The 24,950-nt window shown below is 40.0% G+C and overlaps 2 protein-coding genes across 3 annotated transcripts; one reads left to right on the forward strand and one right to left on the reverse strand.

Moving 5' to 3' along the window:
* The first annotated feature begins 371 nt into the window (after positions 1–371).
* patz1 (POZ/BTB and AT hook containing zinc finger 1) lies at positions 372–13,631 on the forward strand. 2 transcript variants are annotated; one of them, XM_083771783.1, is made up of 6 exons: positions 624–1,961; positions 3,520–3,583; positions 3,859–4,030; positions 5,942–6,100; positions 8,697–8,909; positions 9,447–13,631. In XM_083771783.1, exons 1-6 carry the CDS (start codon positions 688–690, stop codon positions 9,923–9,925), a joined length of 2,361 nt encoding a protein of 786 aa, XP_083627909.1. In that variant the 5' UTR covers positions 624–687; the 3' UTR covers positions 9,926–13,631. The 2 variants fall into 2 exon arrangements, with proteins under 2 accessions (XP_083627908.1, XP_083627909.1); XM_083771782.1 differs by lacking the exons at positions 5,942–6,100; positions 8,697–8,909 and having other exon boundaries at positions 372–1,961.
* Positions 13,632–14,607: 976 nt separating this feature from the next.
* Positions 14,608–19,525, reverse strand: LOC310863452 (solute carrier family 2, facilitated glucose transporter member 11-like; the record flags this gene model as incomplete). Its single annotated transcript, XM_083771794.1, has 12 exons — positions 14,608–14,802; positions 14,919–15,046; positions 15,160–15,235; positions 16,286–16,387; positions 16,508–16,618; positions 16,877–17,064; positions 17,376–17,524; positions 17,648–17,777; positions 17,913–18,037; positions 18,126–18,286; positions 18,872–18,970; positions 19,502–19,525. The coding sequence occupies 12 exons, from the start codon at positions 19,523–19,525 to the stop codon at positions 14,608–14,610; spliced, it is 1,488 nt and encodes a 495-aa protein (XP_083627920.1).
* Between the last annotated feature and the right edge of the window lie 5,425 nt (positions 19,526–24,950).

Below are 24,950 nucleotides of genomic sequence, written 5' to 3' on the forward strand. Positions count from 1 at the left end.
TTTGGAACTTGCAACTCTGGCTTGCATTGGTTCATGGTTGGCATGTCAAAAAGGCAATCTACTTTTTATTTCTGAAAATGATGCATTGGGTGAAGAGGCTACAACTAAAGACTTTTTCTTAATATTTCCTCTGTACTTTATTTAAATGTAATTCTGCACCTGAGAATTTGATGTTGCACCACATCAGTTATTTAGTCATTTTGGAATGAATGGGCACTAAAGTGTTATCGCCCAACATGCAATTTATGTAAGTGCATCATTCAAAATAAGGTGTTTTGTTTAGAACATGAGTGGGTCGTGCTTGTGTTTTGGGGGAGGGGGTTAAGACTAGAGACCAGGAAGAGAAATGTAGTTTCGTTGTGGAAGGAACATGGTCATAGTGTGATCTTACTGGACGTTAGTTCCTCTGGATAATGGCACACAGATAAGGAGGCTCAAGATCAAGTGGTCACGTCACATGAACGTTTTAAGGGAGAGAACGTTAAAACAGAGCGACCCCCACCCCTTACAAGAAACTGAGGTCGAAGTTCACAGGAAGCTGAGGGGCTGCCATCTTTCTGCTGCTGCTAGCGTCTACATGCTACACGGACGGGAGGGCTGCTTATGTTTTTTTAGGTATAATCTCTAAACTGTCCTCTACTTCCACAACGATTGTTGCGAACACTATCAGTATTGGATGAATCCGGCATGGAGAAGGTAGTGGAGCCGTCTTGGAGTTCTTCCTACACCTACCAGGTGAGCAAACACAGCGCGGAGATGCTACACAACCTCAACGTTCAAAGGAAAGATGGAGGCAGGTTCTGCGACGTGATCCTCCGCGTAGGGGAGGAGAGCTTCCCCGCACACAGAGCTGTGCTGGCCGCCTGCAGCGAGTACTTTGAGTCGGTGTTCAGTTGTAGGGCTGCGGAGGGAGGCGACGGGGACGCCAAGGAGCTGGAGATGCACACGATCAGCCCCAAAGTTTTCAGAGACATCCTGGACTTCGCCTACACGTCCAGGATTGTGGTGCGGCTGGAATGTTTCCCGGAGTTAATGACAGCTGCCAAGTTTCTCTTGATGAGATCCGTGATCGAGATCTGCCAGGAGGTGATCAAACAATCCAACGTTCAGATCCTGGTTCCGACCGCTCGGGGAGGAGATGCCAGTCTGTTCCAGGCCACCGCGGGCTCCTCCGATCCGGGGTTCCCGGTGGCCCAACAACAACAGGATCACGTTATGGTCAACGGGACTGGCATGTTGGTGAACGGAGTGCCCTCCTTTGCAAACAACGGACAAACGCATATTATGGACGGAACCCAAAACACCGATGGCGCAGTGTTATTGGAGGACGGTACCGACTCGTCGATGCCTGTCCTACAGCCTGTGGACGGTCTGCCCGAGGAGGTGAACGACTCCTTCCACGACGACAGCGGCTCTCTCGGGTCAAAGAGAAGCCGGGGCAGACCAAAGAAAGGATCGGTCATGGAACCTTTACATTTTAACCACAGCACCCCTATTAAAGACAACGCGTTGTTTCCCTGTAGAACGTGTGGCAAAGCGTTCACAGAACCACAGCGTCTGAAGAACCACGAAGCGCAGCATGGCGCGGCCACCGGCGGTGGCATCAACAGCAACAACAACGGTGTGCCCACGGAGGGTGGCATCACTTTGATATCTCATCCTCAAGCGGGGCTGCTAGAAAATGGCGTGCCGTTATTACACGGCGGAGTCACGTTGGATCATAACCGTAAACGGGAGCGGACCAGGCGACACGTGGGCTGTGACATCTGCGGGAAGGTGTTCCGTGATGTTTACCACCTGAACCGACACAAGCTCTCTCACTCCGGGGAGAAGCCGTACGCGTGTCATGTGTGCGGGCTGCGGTTCAAACGCAAGGACAGAATGTCGTACCATGTCCGATCACACGACGGCTCCGTTGGCAAACCCTATGTGTGCCAGAGTTGTGGTAAAGGTTTTTCCAGGTGAGTGCGTTGTTTGTAACTCGAGAGTTGTTTGGATTTATTAGAGCCTGGGGTGCAGCTTCGCCCCAAAGTGTGCAATATTTTACGTAGTCTAGGCCAGTGGTTCTCAAACTTTAATTTCAAGGAACCCCATAACACTGAGTGTACAAATGGACCAATTTCAATTACATCAATTACTTCTACTGCTAGAAGCAGTAGAAGGCTATGGACCAGAGCTAATCAATTACACAAGTACATTCTCAGAGTTGTAGACTTGCCCCCTTAAGACGGAATTGGAACCCCTCAAGGAAACCCTGGCTTGGGGATCCTTGGACCCCACTTTGAGAACCACTGTTCTAGCCCCAATAATTCTCACTTAATTTCAAGGACCACTACTTTGATATATGCATTATTAGGCCTACTGATACTCTTTTTTATCCCTGGGATCCAATTCTACACTGAATATCCGGAGTGGTTTTAGTCTGAAATTGTTCGGTATTTGGTACACTCTTGCGTAATAGTATTTACTGGTAGTAGTAAATTACATCCCCTAGGGTTATTGTTGACCGCAAAACCAATTACCAACTAATCACTAACACCTTAGTGTGTCACTGTTGAGAAAAGTACAATCTTTGCTTGATTTGTGGGATTATAATTTAAATTAATTTATGAAGTATCAATTCTAAGTCATGTTTTACATCATTATACTAATTCAAAGTAGGGGGAGTCAGCTTTTGATTTATGTAGCTACCTTACCACCAGGTGATGTACAGCTGCAATGCAAAATGTTAGACTATACAACGAATATTACATTTAATTGAATCAATGCAAGCACCTGAATGTTAAGATTGATTAAATCACAGATCTCTAATTTAGTGTTATGTTCCACCTGGCTGAGATGTCTGCATGATTGTTGATGCATTGTTTCACCTCCTGGAGTTCTGGTCCCAGGCTAGCCCCGCTCGGAACCCTACGTCTTTACGTAGGGTCCCGTCCCATCTCTCCCACGCTAAATGGAATACAGACGTACATACGTTCGGAAATGGTCATGCTGCGCTTTTTTGATGGGGGTTAGATGTTTCAAAAGAAGCATATAGGAGCTGGCTAGCTGCGCGTCCCTACGTTCCTGCCTCTGATCTGCTCTGTCACAGCTATCCAGTGTCGGTGCTGGAGGCGGTACAATGGGATGTCAACAAGGAAGTCAAGGAAGGAAGGAAGAGAGAATTTCAGAGCTGCCAAAACGGTCAAACAAAGTAAAAATACTTAACGGCTTCTGCTCCAAAGGAAAATTCTCTGACGTTTCCGTTGTCTCCTATAGCTCCTATATGCTACATCTAACCCCCATCAAAAAAGCGCAGCACGACCATTTCCGAACGTATGTACGTCTGTATTCCATTTAGTGTGGGAGAGATGGGACGGAACCCTACGTAAAGTCATCCAAATGTCAGAAACTTTACGTAGGGTTCCAAGCGGGGCTAGTCCCAGGCCAAAGGTTGTTGCCTCAGTATAACTGAAAATGTTGAGACAGTGACACTTGGAGTTGATGACACAGAATAGTTATTTTCCCTTTTCATTCCAGACCAGACCATCTGAATGGGCATATCAAACAAGTTCACACGACGGAGAGACCCCACAAGTGCCAGGTGACATTTGGGATATACCTATTCACCATATTCAAACGGTGGCCAATTTGCTATTAAGTTATTTCTTCTTCCCAACCCGCAAATATGATGTGAAAACAAAATGGTCGCTCTGTGAATATTGTCAATAGAAAAAAGCTTATTCTATTGATTTTATTACTTAAAAATATACAATTTGAGTTCATTAGTTCTTGCAGTAAAATAAGTGGACAACATATGGTACAGGACATTTTTGCATATTATGTGAGAAGGTGGTGATGTTAATTAATGTTTTTCAGATTTGTAATGCTTCTTTCGCTACAAGAGATCGCCTGCGATCACACCTTGCTTGCCATGAGGACAAAATCCCCTGTAAAATTTGTGGCAAGTTCCTGCGGGCTGCATATATGACAGACCACCTCAAGAAACACAGTGAAGGGAATCATAACTACTGTGGTATTTGTAACAAAGGTAACTGGCCAATATTACATGCTATACACTGCTATATTACGGTATCAGTACACATGCTCATACACACTACAGTAAAGTGTAGTGTAGTAAAGTAAAAAAAGGTTAAAAAATGATTCACATGTTTCACATTCAGTCTACGACACTGTATTAATGGCTTTTCTTTAAATTCTTCAACTGTTATAGCTACTAATTCTAAAACAAAACTCTTGCTTTTTAATTGGCAAAAACAATTTATGTCCCACATTCCAATAGTTGAGTTCAGTTGAATACTAGATGAAATACCAGTGTACACAGCAAGTGGGGGTAAGATGAATGAAAAACATGTCTGATTTACATCCCAACTTGGACAATGTCAACAATTCATATTTTTTTAATAGGGAAATTCTGCTATTGATTTAGTAAAATAATAATTAAAAAAGAATGCACCATTTTGTAGCTAAATGGATTTTACCCCACAGAAATAAAAATGCACTATTCAAAAATATGGACGATTGGCAAGTCTGAAATCGTATTTGTCACAATTCTGCATAATTTCTCGATGACTGTAGGACAGGGTCGTTCACAATATGAGAAAGATTGGTGTGATCTTCTGATCTATAACGTCTGTATCTCAGCTGCATGAAATCTAAGCAAAATAAGGCCTGTAGAATTTCAGGAGAGGTTGGCGCATTTCATATGCAAGGAAATCAATGTTCCCATTAATGCGATGCATAAATGTCATGCAGGCTCTACAAAATTATCTTTTACTGCCTAAACTGACTGACTATTTAATCGATTTTGTTAGACCACCATCACTCTTAGTGCATTTTTTATCTGTTTATTGTTTTTTTGTTTGGATAAGCTGGATAAGCTGTGCATTTGTGTCTTCTGGTGACTTGCATAGGAGAGTCACTTTTATCTGGTGGAATGTAAACTATAATGAAAATGAACCCCTGGTTGTGTTGTCTTGTGCTATATGGTTAGGCTGTTTCTTTCTCACAATGTTAGTGCATGGTTGGTGCACAGTGATTCAAATATTGTGCATACATTTAGCTTTTTGTATTTCTGTAAGCAGTGGTGCACCTGGTTATTTCCTACATGCATGATCTTTCAGAGAGTGGATGTTTGTTTTTTAATTGCGCAGTCAATTCAATACATATATGATAAGTGGGTTTATCAGGTTAAATACTTAATATGCTGCACACCAGTTGGTGTGTGTGTGTGTGTGTGTGTGTGTGTGTGTGTGTGTGTGTGTGTGAATGAGAATGATCAGGAATTGTGTCTCCACATTGGAAAATAGCTTCAGGTAGATTCCATGATCATAAGACGGTAAAACAGTTTCGAATGGTACATCTGTCAACTACTGCTCCTTGAGCTAGCAAAGAAACACAGTTATCACCACCTTCTCAAGATGCTTACCCGCACATGCAGCTATTGACAGCCAGAGGGTGGCACAAACATAAGATATAACCAGATTAACAGGCAAAGAGAACATGATAGTATACATGATGTGACTTTTGTTTAGAAAATTACGGTATGTAAATCGTGCACTGAATAGAATTTGTATTTGCTCTTGCAAGTTGATGAGAAGTAACTGGGGATTCAAGCCAGATCTCACCCAGGTCTCATTTAACACTCATAGTTGCGAAGGAGGAGCATTGCTCTCGCTCCTAGTAGGATTCACATGGATGTTCCTGTGTTCCTTCAGTGTGACATTTGCAGTTCAGAGAGGCAGAAATTCAGTTCAGTCTTGAAATCTAAATTTCAGATAAACTCTGGTCTTCAAGTGTTAATCAAAGTTCCAGAGCTGTCAGGATTGACTTTGGGTACACGTATTGCTGATGAATGTTTTCGATTACAGGAGGCCCCTGTCATAATAGGGCTGGGTGTCTCCAACAACTGCCGTCTCCTTTGCTCTTCTATGTGTCCCAGGTTTCTCCACTGCGTCCTACCTTAAGGTGCACATAAAGGCACACCACAGCTCACCACTGCCCCACCCTGCCACAATGCACGTATTCCCTGAGTCAAGGGGGGGGACACAGATGCACAACGGCACCCCTTATCACACGGGACGCCAGTGCTCAGTGGAAGGCAAGCAGCCGTCTGCTCCACCCCAACCTTTCATGTTTCTGGCTTTCATTTGCTCTGCTGCTTTATGGAGGAAACATGCTGTTGCATTATTTTTTTGTTGTTTTTTGTCTGTGCTTAAAACATAGGCGCACATCAACCTCTGCTGCTGCCAAGCTGTTTTTCTTCATACATTGCTACTTTCAGACTTCATCGGCTGGTTGTTTTTCTGTTGGCTAACTATAGCGGTCAAGTTCAGAACAGATTGAACATTGTTGAAGATTTTGACTGCATGGTTATACGGCAACACTGTGATATGCAATGTTTGTTTACAATTGGATGTAAACAATGACTAAATATGATGTTCACTTTCTCCACGTTGAACTATTGTGACTAAGACCTATTCAGACTAAACCTTTTTTAGTAGTCAGAATGAATTAATTCAAGTTGCATGCATTTTTGGCTTACATGAGTCGGATGTTTCTAAAGCTGTCTATGGAATCCCAGCATCTTCAGGTCAGAGTAATTGTTATTGTAGCTTTAGTGCTGGAGAACCGATTGGTGTTTGAAACCGTTGGACACTTAATTTGAGTCCTGGAGTGAAGCTATTCTTCCACTAGAAAAGTTCCCCTGAATGTCCCGTTCCACCGAATTCCACTGAGTGAAATCAATTCTTAAATACATAAATATAGTGTCCATATAGTAGTTGTCCATGTTGTATTCAGTATTTTAGCTGTGACGTGAGCGCCCCCTCCTGAGATACTTCCGGGTCCTACTTTTGTGTCGCTTTTGTGTCCCCATGGAGTTATACTGTGACGCTCCGTCGGACTAAATCTGAGACGAAAACAACCACGAAAGTCTAATTTTACCGCTTTCCTCGCAACAACAAAGCTGCGCTGCTCTCCAAAATCTGGCTGTGACAGGCCGTCTGCCCCACATGGAATACTATCGCCATTTTATTTGATTGTATCAACTAAATCCTCATTAATGCAAACTAGATTCAACATACTCAAGCCTGCACACATTGTAAATATCCCCCGAAATATTTTACCGAGCAAATGGACTGTTGCCACCTTCAATAATAATGATAATAATAGTCTTTATTGTCTCCACATCATATATTTTTGTTGTCATGGACACTTATACAAAACATTAATAATTCTACTCAAGTTGGAAGCATTAAGACCCATTTTAACCCTCTATGGCTTCCTTTCTGAAAAATAACGTCAATTTAAAAAGATTCACGCGTTTAGATATTCTATTTACAATGGGATGCGGACGGGAGCTGGTGCCAATTGGACCCGGACGTAACGTAGCACTACAAAATGACGTCGGACTTAAATACTGAATATCCATGTGGTATAGAGTGTTGCAGTCCCGCCCCCTTTCATGATGGCGCCAGGCCCAGGAAATAATTCCCAATGCATTTTTTCCATAGATATTTCAAAAAGTATTTATTTAAAGACTCTGCCTTGGTAGATAATCAAGATTTTATCTCCCATTGTGCAGTGTCATATCTAATGAATGTATATGATAGCCAAAATAGTGCAGTCTACAGGAACATTAAGATAAGTCATTGCATTTTGTTTACAGCCAAGTATCTGGACTAGTAATAAGCCTTTTTATTTTATTTTGCCTGCGTGTTTAGCATGGCCATGGTCGTATGATGTTTCTGCTTGGCCTGTCCATCACCAGGTGTTCAGCAATGCGTTAATGTTGCATGATTGTCCTAATGTGTGCTCTGTTTACAGTGCAACATTTAAAATGTGCCTTTTTTAATGAAAACCAGGTTCTTAGTGACAATAAATATGTATCTTTAACCGTCAGTCGACACTGGAGGGAATCTTATAGTTTAGACATTTTCATTTGCTGTCATTCAGCCAGTCTTTGTCCATTAAGTTTATAGCTGAAAACCTATGGTTGGTTATTTCTAAATTGTTGATTTAGTGTGAGTTTCATAATAGAGTTGGTTTGCAAAAGTTTGCACTTTGTTGGGTTTAGATAATTAAATTGATTATGGACAGTGTCTTTATTCTGCTATGTACTAAATCTTATCTCATAAAGGGACTAAGCATAATTTTACAAAAAAGGGCACATGATGAATTTAAATAAACAACAATGCAAGTATATCTTTCTTGCAAGTGAACATGGCGAAGAATGAGTGCTGTCCTTATATCACATCATTTGTGTACGGTTCAGTTTAAGCTAAACCTTGTTTCATTTAATATAACTGGCTATTTGCCTCCAGTTATGTAAACCACAAAGATTACAAGTCCATTTAAATCTTAAATGGCTTATTTGTCATAGAAGAGGCCTATGCAATGTAGCTTTGCCATTATGAATTACCTTTGATAATGAAATGGCTGAGTTGGAAGCTACTGTGACACAGACACCAGGCCCCACCAATTAGCAATCTGTTGGAATAGTGATAAATTCACCTTTGTCCCAGTGATCTGAATGAAGTAAGATTCAAAATAAGTGAATACTGCTTGCTTACTGGGTCTGAGAATTTACAGACAGTAATGCAAATATCAGTGGTGAAATGAAGGTAATGTGGTTTCCGCTGGCCTGTTATGTCTGTCCCTTCCCCTTCCTCTCTCTCTGGCCGGGTGTCGTGTAGACCTGTGTGCCAGTCACCAGCTGCTTGTGACCTTCCCTGAGGCAGAGGGTCGCTTTCACAGGCTCTCTGGAATCCCGGTTCTTCCTCAGCCGGGCCCTCCAGCCTTGGGCCTGCAGCCTGAGCTGCTGCTGGGGAAGTCAGGTGGGGCTCCATATTTCTGGGAGTGTCGCTCTGCCGGCGCACCTGGCTTCCCCTTCCATGGCCCTCTTGCAGGTCAGTACAGTCCAGCAGGAGGGTGGGCGGGGGTAATGGTGCGAACACGGCCCACTGATTGGATGAGCACAGACGATTCATACGACATTGGCCTAGATGATTGGACTTCCACTTCTAGATTCAGTTAACTGTAGTCACATACAAGGATTGCTCATGAGGCAGATTTCCAGATTTACTTCTCAAAGAAGCATGTATTAGGTTGTCAATTGTTACTTTTCCCCCTTTTTGATTGGTGCAATCACACCAAGGAACAGCAATGTCCCTATGTCCATCCCTATGTCTGTATGTCCTTATGTTTAGGGTACCAAAAGGGGGCGCTGTTGCACCACTCACTTCAGACAGGTCTGATTTTTATTTAGAGCACAGAACTACGCCTAAACCTTAAACTGTTCCAGGTGGTTGTCAACTACTGCAAAATGGTTCTAAATTAACCTTGTTTTAAATGTATATTGTGCTAATTCAAGGCTCTCTGTCTCTCTTTGCATCTTGTCTTTTGTCTCTTGGTCTGTCCCCTCCCTCATACTCTGTTGACCTCAGACGGGCAGGAGAATGCTGGGAAATGTCCACATCTGGAATCTGAGGAATCTGACCCTTCGTTTGGGGAATTGTCCAATGGGAGCGAGCTCAGATCTCCACACAAGCTTGATGGGGAGGAGCTTGAGATGTCCAACTTAGCCTGTAATGGACCCGCTGCCGGGGTGCTGGCTTCTCCAGAGGGATCAAAAGCCAAGACGGATCCTGAAAAGAAGTTTACCTGTGGCATCTGTGGTCAGGCCTTCCGCACTAAGTCCTACCTCAACAAGCACCAGCATCGAGTCCACAAAGCTCAGAAATGCCAGGGGGGAACAGTGTCTGGACTGGGAGAATTGGCTCCCACTCTGAGCTCCCCCTTTTCCCCTCAACAGAACATGTCTCTGCTCGAGTCCTTCGGCTTTCAGATAGTCCAGTCTGCTTTCGCTGCGTCACTGGTTGACCCCGAGGCAGGTCAGAGCGGGATGGACTTTGGAGGGAAGTGACATGCTGCTGGGAATTATGATATATTTCTCATTTTTAGGACAAGGTTTGTTTGATGGCCCCAACCCCCTGCCCTCTCCCTAGATCCTCTTTATTTGGGAAGAATTTTGCCCCAAGAATAGTCTGCTGTTCATTGTGTCGCTCACTGTGCATTCAGCTCTGCTATTATTCTGTTTCATGGAGTCTGACATGTTTCTTTTTGTTTCAGAGTGGGGAAAAGCATTTTATTTTATTATAATACATATTTGTATTTTCTGAAATGTTGCAAAGGTTTATTTTTAATCTGATCATTTTGAGGTTTAATGACATTAGTATGACCTTGTTTCGGGTGTGTGTAATCAACCTTTCATTTGTTACTGCTACATTTGTTACTTTGTACAAGGTCAGTCATTTAAATTCTTAGAGCAAGGAATTACTTATTGTCGACTCCCCCAGTTTGTCAATGCTATGAAATGCATCACAAACCATCATTTGCCATTGCATTTTAAGTGGCTCATTCTTAGTTGCTTTTACTTGCTTATTCTAGCTTATTCTTATTTACTCAGAAGGCTACAATGACACGTCTCCTTAAATTAAGGACAACAAGATCAGTGAATTTGTTATTTGAATATTGTATGCTGCTGCTTTCAAGGATTTTCTTTCCCACATTCTTTTTTTCTTTCTTTCTTAATATATATATATATATATATATATATATGGCAGGGGTTAAATTCTAGGTAGAATTCTGCTACCAGTCTTTTGTAAGAGTTTAATTCTAGGGGTCACATTAGCACTGTATGCATAACAAGCTCATGTTTTATGGCATATTCATGAAAGATATTATAATATTTAAAAAAAACTTCTTCAAATGTTTCACCATTATGGTTGGTCAGCCAGTAAGCCATAAATGGTAGTCTTCAAGAGACAAGAAGGTGGCCTCACACACTGTTAGCCAAAGTGCCAATACTTTATTTTTGGAGCAGCGTAAAAAGAAACTGATGTTTTGGCAGGTAACTGCCTTCTCCAGTGAGTTCTCCAGTGAGTCATACCAAGGACTCAAGGATTGGGCCCTTTAATGCCCCCTAATCTTGCTTCCTTCAATATTGGCACTGCTATTAAACTAGTTCCAATTGCAATGGCTGTCAACCAGGATAAGAAGTTCTACCAGTCAGTCTTACCGTATCAAAGAATTGGTGTTAAAGTGCCACCTATAAAATAGATGGCATAATCTCTGTCTAAAATGTACTTACCCGGTATGTTAATTCCCATCATGTTCCATTAATGTGTAATGAAGACCCTATGAGCTTGTTATGAATGCTTTTGTAAAACCCCTCAAATAAGAACGTTTCACAGTCTTTTTTGGCAATCACTCAAATGTGAAATCACGTGTATTATAATGGGGACCAAGTTGCGGTGTGACATAAATTCAAAGAAATGTAGATTATATTTTGTTAACTTATTCATGCCCTCTGTTTTGTGTACAAAGCTTTTTATATTGTTTGTCAAACAAAAATCTTGTGGTTTGCAATTTTTGATAATTTTACAAGCTAAATTATGTTAGATACAGAGTACAGACTACAGAGGGGTGTGTGATGTGTGTGTGTTGTGCAACAGTGATCTGATTTGAAGCAGGATTAAGGCCATTACTATACAGCTGTGAGCAGGAATGGGCGAGGAACATTCTTATCTGCCGTGCTCTTGACTGGCAAAACCCAATGCAACCATCATAAATTCAAATCATCCATAACTTTGTATTGTATTTGACAATGTTTCTTTCTCTTGTATTTGGCTGTGCCTAAAGTACCCACACTATCAGTGCCTCTCATCTATCAGATTTGCTTGTGCTAGGTGAAGAGGGCATTTCTGGTCCTCGTTAACGATTAGCCAAGTGCGTCGCCCATCACTCTATTACTGTTATTGTGGAAAAGGAACTGCGGTTTCAGAATGTAAATTGGCGAAACAAAATCACGTGGCTCATACTTTGTCATTGAGTAGGCCTATCTGTGACAGGAACAGGCTTCAATGAACTGTGCCCTCCAGTCTACTCACAGCTGGAGCTAACCCCTCATCTTTCTACATGGCTTTCTCTCTTCCTTTAGTTCATTGTGCGTTCTTTAAGCCTGAGTTATACTTAGTCATGTGCTGGTGTTGTGCACTGACAATGGCATATCTACAAGCTTACAACACATTGTAGAAGGATGCATTATGCCTCGGCTTGTAGGTCTGTTACTTTCATTGAGCAATGCTGGCACAACTAGGTAAAGTGCAAGCTTTAGTGCCTCATACCTAACCTGATTAATAGGTTCTATTATGTTATGAATTAATTTGTTAAATATCTTCATGATATATTGAGTTGTTAATGTAGCCTCCAGAAAGCTATTTATTACACAAAATAATCTCTTGTGATTTCAGTCAAAACACTGAAAATGTACCAGATTTGTTGGGCACTGTAACTTGTACAAAACACGTCATATTGAATCCTAACACTTTAAATCAGTTGTAGTTCATCAAACCATTTTATCAGTTAATTTTAACCATTAATCATGGTACATGGCAAATCGGTCAGGAAACGGGGAAAGAATGTTACATGAGCAGATTGGGGTGGGTATGTGAGTGTTTTGAATTGGTTGGCTTTCTGTGTTTGTGTGTGTGTGTGTGTGTTGTTTCCTGGTTTGCTTCAGTTTAATTATTTGTGGCTATCTTAGTCTATAAAATTCAGTACATTCCTACATTATTTATGATTATATTGTGATTGTAACAAGTGTGTATATACCATTCATATACACATACTATATATATATAAATATATATATGATCAAACCAATATATGATAAATGTTTGTCAGTGATTCTCGTCTATTTGTATATATTTTTCTCCATTATGTAGAGGGATAATAAGTTATGGATGTTTGAGTGTCTTCACTGCGTACAGAGAGTAAACCTAATTATGCTGTTTTGGTACACCGTAAAATCCTCAGTGACAATTTATCAATTTCTAACTCAAAATTAATTTAACACTGAGTATTTTACTATTTATATGAGTTGAGTTGGGGACGACTGAGTGTCAATCACTGGTTGGTAACAGTAGTACCACTGTTCATTACTCTCAATTTGCTCTCAATTTACTCTCAATTCACCTCTTTGACCAATTTGTTCACCTTTTTGGATCCACTCTGCCGTGATGCACTAGTATTTAGTAGAGGGAATAAAGGGTGTTTTTTGTTGTGGGAAATACTATTAAGGCAATGTATACCATTATGTTACAAATTCTCAATATTTAATACATGGTAGTAAATTCATTGGATGTTATGATTTGTCTCATGTTGGTACACAAATATAAAATATTTCATTCACTATTTAGGCCTAGATACTTATTTGTTTCTGTTTTGATGTTTGCTTTTGGTCTGTTGCAAAGTGCCTTCCAAATACTGATTGTGCACAGCAGTGGATTAAAACCTCTTTTAAAAAAAAAGGTAGGCTAAAACAGTGACTCGCATTGACACTTTTGTATAGACCGACATGGACAAACAAGATGTACAATATGTTAACTTGGTATTTTATCATTGTAATCGAGAAGATTGTTCTGAAACATGTCAGATACATGTTTTATTATGTCTTGGGACATGTTTCAATATAAGCATACTTTTCTATAGATATTTGTTTTTGTACTCTGTTACTGAGTCTCATCTCTCTTATTGGTTCAGAGGTGAGTGTAAAATAAATTGCATTTGAAAAAGCTCTTACTATAACCTCATTTTGTCAGTTAATTGTGGTCAGTATACAGTATGATATACACTGGAAAAGTAGTTTTACCACGAAAAGTTATATAACGTTAAATATAACAAGTGACTATATCCTACAAATGGAGAGTGACCCTTACTATTTATCAACAATACTTAATAATTTAATAAAGCATTATGACAGGGAAGTTAAATATTTATTACCTGGGACATTTTTATTTATTTTTTAAATTTTTCTTTACAACATAGTAATTTCAAAGCAATTATTTACATATATTCTTCCCCCCACATCCACATGGCAGCACAAACACTAAACAAAATCTTTAAAGAAACTCAGGAAATGTCCATAAATACAAAGCAAATAAACAAAACAAAAAACACATTACATACAGTTAAACAAACAAATGCACAATGTCCCCATACCTGGGACATAAAGTGGACATATCAAGCCAGATAAACTCAATTCAAACTTTAGCACTCATTTTCAGGCCAGAGTTATATTTCTAACTATGCTAGTGCAGTTGCACTCGTGTTTTCCGTCTATGTGTATGCTTCCAAAAGTTTTCAAATATCTTGAAACTATTATTTGAGGGCGAAACAAAAATAATATTAATTAATAATTTGTATTCGTACATAAAAGCTTGTTGGCACCAAGATGCAATCTTGTGTACTGCAATAAGATGTTCCTGAAAGTTTCATGAATACAAATTATTGGTTCTTATGGTGACGAATTAATGTGGAATCCCTAGCAATATCGCCCATAAGAAGTCAAAGAAGAACCCCTCTACCCCTCTGAAAGCTAACCATTTGTTACAAAACTTGTTCAATGTGTTACTGTGATGTTCCGTTGTTGGTTAATTTTTTGTTCAACATAATGAGGAATAGATACTGAACGCCAGCTCCATGATGAAAACGTAACAATTATAAAAGTGTGATAGAAAAAAGATAATAAATTAAACGTTTATTTTAAAATTTAGTTGCAAGAACAAAGTCAGACTTTTCAATATCAGTGCTCCTATTCTTGAAATTCAATTTGTTGAATTCTTCTGTAATTTCTAAACTTGTCTTTCCTTTGGTCTCTGGGACAAAATATAGCATGAAGGCTGAGCTGAAGACGCAGTAAACCACAAAAATCAAGAAGCAGTATTGTCCAAGTCCATCCTATAGAAGAGCACATGAAATATCAATTAAAATACACTCCCTGGAGAGTACCACAATATTTCAGGACCTATACACAAAACACCTATATAACTTAGACAGAATAAGACAGAACTCACCACTATGTAAGGGAAGAACATTCCAATGAAGAACAGGCCTAACCAGTTGATGGTCCCACTGATTACATAAGCAGAAGGACGCCAGGCCTGCAGGAATAAGTCAGCAGGGAGGGCCATGGACACTCCAGCTGACAGGAGAGGAAAATAATACAATAGTTGGCTTCAGTAAACACTATCAGTACTGAAATGATTAGTAATGTGTAGTGTGGGTTACATACAGTATTAAAGAAACAAAACTCACAAGGTCCAAGTCCATAAATACATATGACAGAGAATATTAGGCCAATATTCACATAAGGGACCCAGAAATACAGGTCCTGTTGGAAAATAATAGATTATGCTTTATTTTGGGATTAGGTTGAAGCCTAATACAAAAACAAAAACAGAGTCTGACATATTTTCAGTTTTACTGGGGGGGGGGGGGGGGGGGGTGGCAATGCAGAGGCTTAAAATGATACTATAAAGGTGTAAAGCCCTAACCACACCAAAGATGGTTTTAGCGTTGTCCCTGCGGTGTGATATGGCTTGTTGCACGTTGACCCTAGTGATTCAACGCATGGAATTCAATGGCCCAAACTACACCAAAGGGTCGAGAGCGAACGGGCGCGGCGCGACCTGGTGCGGTACAAACGGGACGAACTGAGGCGAATATATAGGCTATATTCAGGTCCAATTCCTCATGGGGGCTCGAGCCCCGCCGCCCCCACGGAGTCTACGTCACTGGTTGAGACGGTTTTAGCGTTAACTCCTTACAACCGTTTGGACCCAAGGAGTTGCATGGTGACCCTTTGGTGTGGTTAGGGCTTAAGGAGAATATTCTGACCAGCAGCAGCTGTACGTAAAAACTCCAGTGGTAGACGTCTCGGAGTCAGACGGACCTACAGCACTATTGCTCCAGTAAAATGAGTTGACATCCAGGCTGGATTTGATGTCCCAGCACAAATTTGTGCCGTTCAAATCTCCCTGCTGTGTGAATAGGATGGGATAGGTTAGTTGTACGCTACTATATTTGTTTGACGTATTTTAACGTCATAATGGTACCCGGAGAGCCAAATTTTTTCTGAGATGGTACTTGGTGAAAAAAGGTTGAGAACCACTGGTCTACAGTGTACCTTGAACAATGCTTACATCAACAATGATACATCTGAGCTTTGTGTGCTAATTTCCTAATGAGCTTGGCCTTGTGGCACAGTATGCTAGAATACTACATGTTCATGCTGCATGTAGCAGGGGGAGCTGAGCTATATCATTACCGGTAGTCTACTTTTGGGGGGGACAAATACAGAGACAAGATAGAGACAGAGAGGACAGCAAGGCCCGTTAGGCACCACGCTGTAGAAAGTGGAGTATAGTTGGAGTTTAATTACCTTAATAGACAGCATGATAGTAAGTAGGGACATAGCTACACCCATCAACAGATAACCATATCCCATTAGAATTTTTCTTCCAGCACGATCTATCAACAGAGACTGATGAAAAGCAGATGCATTAAAATTAAGGGAGTCAACAAAAGCAGACAGATTATGACCTTGCAGTGTGACTTCATCATAACTCCAGTTCAATTAATCTCACAGTGATGGGATACTTACACAAAGAGTTATAGTAATGAGTTCTGTTCCTCCAATGCCCATGGCCAAGTAATGCATCATGTCCTCTTCCATTCCGGATTCGCGGAAGATGTCAAAAGCATAGAAGTAAAGCTGGATGACAGGACAGAAAATGAAAGGACATTTACTTAATAGTAGAACAAGTTTTGATCTTAAAAGTTGAATGTGTTCTTAACTTCTTTCTGAATGCAGTATTGTGTGGTGTAGCCGTCACACACGGTTGCTAAATGATGTTTCTTCACAAGGACCACAAAGAATATAAGCCTCTGATTTTGTGATGATGTTCTTGAGTAGGCCTACATTTTGTTATTTTTCCATCAAATCTGTAGAGGAAATGTGAAATGAACTCACAGCATTAATGCCACAGAATTGTACACCAGCACAGGGGATAGCAAGAGCCAGCATTTGCCATCTCACAGTCTGGGAACAGAGTACATCCTTTACAGACTTTGCCTTCTCCCCCTGTGCACTCTCTTTCTCTTTCCTCATGTCCTCAAGCTCCAACTTCAGGTCTTCCTCCTGCCACAGCCAGTTTAAAGCTACCAAACAACACACATGCACAAGTCATGCAATGAAACCCAACTTCTTACATAATTAGTGAGAGTCTGAAGCAATAATATAACTGATCAAAATTGTCTTATTTGTCACGAGCAATGCCATCATAGTATAAATGAGTCTTGTCATGCATTCATTTCATACACTTGCATATTCCTTTTAATTGCTCCTGCATAACTTCAAACGTAGGTTACACTGAATTACAGAGGCATCAATATCACTAAGCTAAAGAAGAGTCCAGTATTTATGCTAATGTCAATGAAATGTCATGAACTCTTGCAACAAGTCTGTCCACCTTTTTTGCTTCCTTCAATGTCGCCTTTGTCAATGTAGAGGTATCGAGGTGTCTCAGGGAAGAAAAACAATGCCCCAAACTGGAGCACGGCAGGAATACCACTAACAGCTAACAGATACGGCCACTTGTCTTCAGTGCCCATCAGTTCCCTGAAGATTATGAGATTAAAATACGTTTAAAAGCTGAACATATCTTATGTAAACATACCGGTCTTTGTCAATATCTTGATTTGTACTGATGAGAGCTGCACAATCTGCGCAACTGATTCTTACTTGAGTCCAAGTATTTGACCCATCAGCTTTCCCAGGGCAATGAAAATAGAAGACGTAAGTGTCATAAAACCTCTCAGTTTCTTTGGAGAACACTCTCCTATGTACATTAAATGTACACTCAGTCCAAGGCCTGTGAAGGAACACAAAGTTCACAATCAAATCATAGCATTATTTCTCACAAGTATGCATCCACATACACTCACACATATCCTCATGCATGTACACTGCACACACCTCCATCCACAATATATAAATAAGAAAATACCAGCATTATATCCATAGAGAAATCGGCCCAGCAGTATCATCTCAAAAGATTTGGCCAAGCGACTGCTGAGCATAACCAGAGCACCCACAAAAGCCACCACATTGTTGATCAAAAGAGCCTTTTTCCTACCGAAACATAGAACATTTATTATTACCACTGGATGTGCGGTGTGTATGAGTGTGTATGAGTGTATGTTTTATATTTCTGTCTCACCGGCCATGTCTGACAGGAAGGCTACCACTGTGAACAGACCCAATCCATGCACCCAGACTGAAGATGGCCATAATGAAGGACCAGATGAGCATGTTGGTGGAGTCATCCACTGGAATGTCATATCGCTCTAACCATGTCTGGTTTACAAAGCTCTGGACATGCTACAAGCAGAGAGGAGAAGGAATGTGTTATGGCATTAAACATCATTGAACACTGCACAAGAAACAGACATGATGGGATGTAAATGTCATTGGCCTGTGTCATTGTTGTGTATGTGAGCACACACAATTATGGATGCCGCCTGCAAGCTCCTCATGGTTCATTCATCTCTTTGCACATTTGTAAAACAGCAGTCTCTGGTGATGGAAAAAGCAACCAAACTATGTTGGTGCTCGGACAGACCCAGGGACCCAGGCAGGGACACAAAGCTCCGTAATGGAGTACCTAGAGCTACCAGGTAGATGTCTGAAGAAGGCCTGATGCATCACCAGGGACAGAAGCATTACATTAAATTGGTTATTATTGGCATAATTATTTTTGGTTCAGTGACACTTATAGCCTCAACTCTGCACCTTACACCTTAACAAAATGTAACAAACTCTCAACTCTCAACTCCGTCCTTATGCATTCCACAATATACTGTAAGAACTAAGAAAATAAAATGCCTCCTTTAATCAAAACACAGTTTAATGCATGAGCACACATCATGGGATAAACACATTAAGATGATTTGTCTCATACTGTACCTCTGCTGGAGAAGTCATGATGGAAACATGGATGCCATATTGAAATGATCCCCCGATCCCCAGCACCAGGGCCAACAGATAAAGCCTCCAGTACTGCACCTGGAATTGAATTGAAGGTTCGGTAGCCTCGGAAACCCAGACGTTTTTATTTCCAGGGAGAAAAAAGGTTAGTTACATGTAGCTAATACTCAAACTACAAATTATTTTAAGTACGGTTACTGACTCGATCTTGTCTTCCTCCCTCATTTTCTCCAAAATGTATAATTCATTGAATCATTGTACATACAATGTACATACATGTTGCTTGCCAAAAATGGGCCAAAAGTGGGCCTAAGAACAAAGAACTTGCCGCATGAGGCCCAATTAATGGCACCAACTGAATACACGATTCCAAGAATTGTTGTTCTTGTTGTTGTTATAATAATAATAATAATAATAATAATAATAATAATAATTGTAATAATTACTATTATTATTATTACCCTTATTATTATTATATGATACACAGGCTAAATGTATATAACGTGGCCAATTTCTATCAGCTGTAAATTGCAAAATATAATGAGAATGAGCAAAAGTACTGCTATTTTTACTTGAAAAAGTGATAATTCTGGAATATGTTCAACTTACCAGCTCTTTTAGTGCACTGTTCATTTTGGTACTGGCTCCCTGGATACTGAATATGTTCAACTTACCAGTTCTTTTAGTGCACTGTTCATTTTGGTACTGGCTCCCTGGATTTGGCTGGCTGGAATTGGAGCACCAGAATGTTGTGAGAGCATCTGTAGCTCAACACACATGGTTCAGCATATATCCACACACTGTGACACACATCTACTGTACCCTGTTACTCATCAACAGATCTTGACTGATCATTTAGACAATTATTATGAGATAACTGGGGCTTGGCCATGTAAGTGCGTAGGTATGAAACCCTTCAATACTTGAACGAGCTACTGCCAAACTGGCTCAGGTCTAGTTCATTCCTGCTCCCAATACCTTTAAAACGTCATACTGTAATTTTCAAGGAAAAACCCATCCTCCGGTTAGGTATTTGTTTTTCAGTGTTTTAGTCGGAGCCAGAGGTAACTCATTTGTTATACAGACTTGGCCGACGTCAATTTTGACGTCATGTTGGGCTCCTTATGGAATGCAGGCTGGAATATGGATATCCTATACATCTGAATTGATCAAGTTAGACAAGACAAGTTAAAGTTTAAGATATGAACCACCTTTCTAGAACAGCATGTGCCCATGTTCCTGCCTGGGCTGATTTATTGTATATTGTTTCAGCATCAACACTGAGATGTATGCAGCATGTGCAAAAGTCACATTAAACTAAAGGATGGAGTGCAAGGAAACGTGGGCCCATCAGTCACGTTGTTCAGAATAATACTTGAGTCCTTGCAGTTCAAATTGAGTTGTTCAAAAGTGTGTTCTCCCTTCATGTAAGTGTTCAGGAAGAGTGGGTCATTTACCAGAACTCATGTTTTTATTTTCAAATATTGACACAAAATGTGATTGTATAGCGCTCACCTCACATCCCAAGCACACATGCACATCCGCGCACACTCACACAAACTCTTTTTGTGCATGTGCAATTGTGCATGGCCTTTGGGGTGTGTTTTAATGACTTAATTGAACTGAAACGACTCAAGTCCAAGTCTCAAGTTAAGTAGCCTAATAGCTCTGACAGAATGTGACTGATGGGCCCATGTTTCCTTAGATTGCATCCTTTATTGTGACTTCTGCACGTGTGCATCATGCATCTCAGTGTTGATGATGCTGAAACAATAAATCAGCCCATGAACAGGAACATGCATGCTCACATTGTTGAGTTAAAACTCGTAAATGGAGCATGGATGTTCTACAAGACACCTCAGACCTCAGACAACTACATCTCCCAGAGTGCATCAGCTGCAAGATGGCTGCTGGTGCTCATTTGGCTGATTGAACACCTGTTAAAGGCTGGCTGTACCGTGGTGGTGACACTCAACTAACAACTAACAACTAACAAGCAAGCTGAAGGTCTACCCAAGAGCTCTACCCCCAAAGACGCCAATGGTCGGTTATGTTTATTCTACGTATTCTACTGTTTTATTCTACTTCTACTTTATGCTAGCCTTACTGCTTAATGTGGTTAAAAATCTGGCCTTAATGGGCTAATGTCTGTAGATTAAGTTCAGTTTGGAACTTTCAGTATAGCCTCAATTAGTTTGAGTTTGCATTTAAATTTATGTTTACTAACTTAAAAGACTACAACAATGTGAATATATATGATTTACCATGTTTAAAGGTATGTCAAATGCCTAGGTTACTTGGAGCTGATCTACAAGCTCAAAGTTCAGTTTTTCCCTTTAATTACTTTACTTACTTACTTAAATACTTATACATAACATTTGTTGTTTAACAAATGTTCTTAAAGTTTATTCAATCTTAAAGGTTACAGTAATCTAAAATGTTTAATTGAAAATGACTTTAATAATTTGGTTAAAGGTATATTCAGTGATTTCACTCAAGAAACCTTAGGTTTCGTTTTTGGCTGGGACCTAAACCTTTCATCCATTCAGGATAGAGAGCCAAAAACGAAACCTAAGGTTTTTTGACCCCCAGGGGTTAACTGGGGACAGGGAGGAACTCCTTATATGGTCAGCACACTCTATAGTAGAGAGGATTATCACAACAAAACAAAAAAAAGTGATATTTGAATTAAGTGAAATCACTGAATATACCTTTAAAATGTCTACTTTAAAAGTTAATTTAAGACATTTAAATTTGGCATTTATTGTGTAAAAACACTTTATTGTTAAAACACATTGTTTAGAAGATGTTTGATTATTTAAAAGATATATTTAATGTTTAAAATAAAGCATGTATAAATGGAGAACTTATTTGTTTGAAAGGATATGTTTATTGTTTGGCATTATTAAAACCTTGTTTCCTTGTTTTCGTTTGTCCTCTGTAGGCTAGTGGAGTAAAGTAAAAGTATTTACAATTGGAAATACTACAACAAAACATAAAATACACAGAGCCTGATTTTTTGTTTACTACTCGTTTATAGATGTTTTTGCATATTTTGTAAATTATTGTTTGGAAACAAGCCATAGTGCTTTCTGGGTTTATCCTTTTAGCAGCCTTTGTATAAAACTGTAGGTGTGCTTTTTTCTGTGAACTGTTAACTAATCAATCAATCAAAAAGCAGAAGACAGTGGGGTGCATGATTTTATACCTGTCAAGTGTCAATACCTCTTTTTGTTTGGCTTCAGTAAACATGTGGTCACTGCCTCTTCACCAGAGCTACATGCCTATTAGGATGAATGCATAGTTCAGTCCATTCCTCTTTTAATTGCTGAATTTCAGTGTGCACCGTTCTTTTACTTAAAGGTATATTCAGTGATTTCACTCAAAAAACCTTAGGTTTAGTTTTTGGCTGTGGGACCCAACCTTTCGTCCAATCAGGATAGAGAGTCAAAAACGAAACCTAAGGTTTTTTTGACCCCCAGGGGTTAACTGGGGACAGGAAGGAACTCCTTATATGGCCAGCACACTCTATAGTAGGGAGGATTATCACAACAAAACAAAAAAATAAGTGATATTTGAATTAAGTGAAATCACTGAATATACCTTTAAGAACTTTGGACATCACTCACATTTGGCCACTGAACTGAGTGAACTCTCAATGACTCCAATAAACAACCTGTCGCTCGGGATGACAGCCCATAAATCAAGTGTAGTATTTTGAACTAAACAGAAGGATTCTCATGAAACAGAAACCTTTGAGTCGCGGTTATAGGCTACTACACCTTGCAGTTACTCAAAGTATAGGCCTATTCCCAGCTAGACTTTCAGTTGTGCATGTAAATAAATAAGATAAGATTTTCACAAAATAGACTACCTCTTTTCCAAACCTGATTACTCAATGAGCAAATGACACTTATGGAAGTAGGCTACTCTGTGCTGTGAGTGTGAAGCTCTGTTGTACTGTGCGGTTTTTAATAAATCACCACTGTCAGTCAGGTGGAAACCTTGCATGTCCAAAACCATCCTTGTTTTATTATAATAAAAATAATCACAAAAAACAAACAATAGAAAGTTAAAGATTCTAATTTAGTGAAAGTAGAGTGAGGTATCACAATCAAGGTACACACACAATATTAGATAATGATAGGGCCTATATTATGCTACTCCTTTACAAAACAATGATACAATGTGGAAGGTTTCGATTGCATTTCATGTACAGCAGGGGTTTTCAACTGAGTATGAACCAGGGACCACCACCCTGACTGAGAATCAACCTGGGGACCACCACCCTGACTGAGAATTAACCTGGGACCATTGTTGTGTTGGGAGGGGGGATATGGTCATGGTGTGGGGGAAAGAAATTAACCTTCCATATTAAACTCATGTTGCTGTTCATTGTAACTTATTATATGAGTAAGCAAACACTTGCGATTGATTATGGGCACAGTTCCTTGTAATGGTGACTCAACCAGGCAATCCGGTATGGTTTCCCTTGAGATTCTAACTCACTTTTCTGTGGAAGTTCTTGACATCCGACTTCCCAGTAACTGACAACATTGATGCGTCATAATTTGTCACCAGATCATTTACTGCATTGTTTCTCAACTTTCTCTAACCCTAACCCAATACAATAAATTAAAATACGAATCTTCACTTTCCTACATTACTAAATGCATGGTCAGGGACCACATGCAACACCTTCACGGACCACCAGTGGTCCACGGACCACCTGTTGAAAACCCATGATGTACAGCATAGGCTACAACAGTAGCCTACTTACTGTAAAGGCATAATGCAAGTTACAATAATACATACATGCATACAAATACATCCCTTAAAACCATTATGAGGATTAATTTTACAACGCCAAACATACAGTAAATACATTTCATGTTTCAATTAAATACAATGTCCCTCTTTACATCATTGTTCCAGTTCCACTTGGGGATTTTCTTGAAGGACTGAATGCTCTCTCTCTATTCCATGCTCTGTTGATGAATTTAATAGGACCACAATGCAAACAGGTCACCAGGACTTTTTTGTGTTATCCTTAAGTGTTTTACTGTACTTCCGTGCTGTTCCATATAAAAATAAAAGATGGCACTCAATCCTCTCATCTAGGTGACAATACCCACACAGACAAGTATCATCTTCATGCAACCACTCCTTACCTTCTCCTAATCATAGCACGGGTAATGTATTGGGCCTAGTCTTCTCTATAGAGCCTGCACCCTCTTCTACTCTACTCCTTGTCACGTCTCTCGCCCCTATGTAACCTTCAACAATAGAATATCTCTGCTGTCGAGCAGAAACCAGTTTTAAACTTTTCAGGAAATGAAAGAAAGAAAAGGTTTAGAACAACACAATACTGCCTCATCAAAGTTGGTATGGTGACTTTATACATTGTCAGGTACTTGAATGTATCCTTAGGGCCTATATTATCATCACTTTACCCGGCCTATACAGCTCAAGTGGGGTTATGAGGTTTTTGACCATTAATGTGGAGCTATGTTTTTAATGTCTCACTTCGTCATTCTAATCCATGGGGGACAAACTTAACTCTACAAGTTTGAGTTAGCTGGTTTGACCAACAGTTTTAGTCATTTGCTGGGATGCTCCCTGCCTATATTTGCTCCATGCTGGAACTGAGTGATATTTGATTGATTGAATAGTTTATTAGTTTATCACTGCATTGGCTTTCGGTTGTTTTTAGGATTGATTTGAAATTTATATTACTTGTTTATAAAGCTCTCAATGGTCTCTCACCTTCCTACCTACATGACTGCCTGCCTAAATATGTTCCAAACCGCCCCCCTCAGATCTTCCACAGTTCCACTGCTGGCCTGCTCGCCTAAAAAAAGGGCAACAAAAAAATACGTTGAAGCAGCTTTTTGCTTCTACGGGCCGACAGCATGGAACAAACTCCCACAGGCAGCCTCTGTAGACATTAAAGCACAGCTCAAGACCCACTTCTACAATCTTAAAAAAAAAAAAATTATTCATGTCCTCACTGTATTGCATTACTATTATTTTTAATGTTTTATGTCTTTTCTTTCTT

This window comes from Protomyctophum parallelum, assembly GCF_964188405.1.
Source record: "Protomyctophum parallelum genome assembly, chromosome: 8".
Classification (NCBI taxonomy): Eukaryota; Metazoa; Chordata; class Actinopteri; order Myctophiformes; family Myctophidae; genus Protomyctophum; species Protomyctophum parallelum.